General features: G+C 28.2%; 1 protein-coding gene across 1 annotated transcript; it reads right to left on the bottom strand.

The window, feature by feature from the left end:
• Positions 1-355: 355 nt before the first annotated feature.
• Positions 356-1,434, bottom strand: LOC112598333. The gene is made up of 3 exons (XM_025344752.1): positions 1,254-1,434; positions 930-1,181; positions 356-522 (listed from the first exon to the last, which is right to left on the bottom strand). The coding sequence occupies exons 1-3, from the start codon at positions 1,408-1,410 to the stop codon at positions 356-358; spliced, it is 576 nt and encodes a 191-aa protein (XP_025200537.1). The 5' UTR covers positions 1,411-1,434.
• Positions 1,435-2,137: the final 703 nt, after the last annotated feature.

Raw genomic sequence — 2,137 nt, 5'->3', positions numbered from 1 at the left:
CATTGTTCTCTATAGGTACTTAAATCATTTTTCACGTTTAAAAATAAATTTACAAGTGTTTCAAACATGGTCGACTCAATCACGGATAATGGGTATATACAAGAAACCTTACATATATCCCGCCAACACCGCCTTCGGAGCTTATTGATTCTACTAACTTATCGTTGAACTTCGTGAAACGTAGTTTATACATATTGGGATCGATCCGACTGATATGTTCAGAGTGGCGGTGCATATAATCAACACCATCACGTTATGTTAAAATTTCAACTGAGTTTCAAAGAAATTACACGATGGGTAATATCCTATCAGCATTTGACAGTACCGAACGAAGTACATCAAGTTTTGAACATTATTAGTATTTTTGCTGTAATACCACATAATTTTTTCGATTTGCTGAAGATGAGATTTCTACGAAGCCTGGAGACTGAACTAGGTTCATGCGTGCTTTATTCGCCTTAGCGGCCGAAGTAGAATTAGCGGTGGAAATGCGTTTGCCATTAGTTGTGGTTGTATATAAATCTTAAAAATTAAAAAAAACTAATATTAACCTATATGTTATCTATAATATTAATACTAACACTAAATCTTTTTAAACATTTTAATATTGTGTAGTATATCATCTACCTAACTTCAAATAAATTAAATATATATATATGTTGAATAGTTGAATAAGTAAATTACAATATAATATACTACTATTTAAAGTATATAGTTGAAATATTAGGAAAGAATTAATAATTTTAGATAACCATCGATCGAAATTCTAAAAATTGTATTACAAGTGTATAAATTTTAATTATTTTTGTAATGATTTGTATGTAGTATACAAAACTATCTATTTCATCATATTATTTTAGATATAAATAAACTTACTGCTACTACTATATGAATCTACGCTGTGTATATAATATTATAATTGAACCAACCTTGTATAGTATCAGCCAAGTCGGTGTTCTCAAGTTCGTCCATGATTATTGTACGATTGTCACCATCGTTATTGTATAAATCGTTGGATGCTTCATTTGATGAACCCATATTTTGTGTAGTTTGACTGTTGGTTAATGCAACCGTTGGAGTGTTTGAAGCGATGATTTGTGATGTAATCGCTTTTCCATCACATTTTGATTGAGTTGGTTGAACATTTTGATTTTGTTGAGTAGGTTGGGCATCAGCAATGCCTTTTAAAATAAAGTAACTAATTATTTGCAAAAAAAAAAATCGATTATTGAAAGTAATTAAATTATACATACCGTGAACGTTTTTTATATGTCTATTACAGTGAGACTTGTCATTGAATGTTTTAACACATATAGAGCATGAAAAACGTACACCATTGTGTTTCTTTTGGTGGGCAACCAAATTGTCTTTACGTGAAAATTCAGATGAGCACTGTATACATTTAAACATATTGATAATGTTTAAAATGAAAACAAAATAAAGAGAAATATAACAAGCAAATGTTTGATATAATAAAATAATAAACACTTTGAAAATAAATTTCACTATAAATATTAAAAGACAGAATGATTTTCATTTGTGTGTACTGTGTAATATACGACTGGAGACGTACTGACCGATAATTAATAAATGCTGGATTTGGCGATTATTAATTTCTAATACATTTCGGTAATGTCAGCATTTTAGACCATGGATTGGTAAAATATTACCTAGTAATTTACCATGTTAAAAGGTTAATCCAGATAATATTTTCAATTATTTTGGGATACATTTAAATTGTTGAAATAATAGCTTCTAATTAGGTCTTGCACGAACTAACTTTCTAAACCTTAAGTCATTGGTTTTAGGTAAACAAAAATATTTCACCATAAGTGTGAAGTGTACAATGTTTCATGTATAATGACCAAGTCATCATTAACGATTAGAGAACTGTGTTATTCTAATATCATATTATTAGGTAGCGATATGTGATACTATACATTCACACTTTCACTTAGATGTAAGGTATCAGGAAATCATAAATAATTTCTAACGAAATTTATGTTTAAGAGTCGCTAACTATTACAAACTATGTTTATCGAATGTATTATTAAATAACTAACTAGGTTGTTTTAACAATAATATACTATTTTAAATTAGTAGTATAATAATAAATTAAATTATAAGAATAATATAA

The sequence above is a fragment of the Melanaphis sacchari genome, unplaced genomic scaffold (genome assembly GCF_002803265.2).
Source record: "Melanaphis sacchari strain LSU unplaced genomic scaffold, SCAv2.0 Contig0_pilon_pilon, whole genome shotgun sequence".
Lineage (NCBI taxonomy): Eukaryota > Metazoa > Arthropoda > Insecta > Hemiptera > Aphididae > Melanaphis > Melanaphis sacchari.
The sequence above is the reverse complement of the archived record's forward strand: the minus strand, read 5'-3'. Positions and strand labels throughout refer to the sequence as shown.

Coding starts and splice junctions, on each gene's coding strand:
- LOC112598333 (XM_025344752.1), bottom strand. CDS start 1,410: ATGTTTAAATGTATACAGTGCTCATCTGAATTTTCACGTAAAGACAAT. Junction 1,182..1,253: donor ACATATAAAAAACGTTCACG/GTATGTATAATT, acceptor TTATTTTAAAAG/GCATTGCTGATGCCCAACCT. Junction 523..929: donor CTTGGCTGATACTATACAAG/GTTGGTTCAATT, acceptor TTAATTTTTAAG/ATTTATATACAACCACAACT.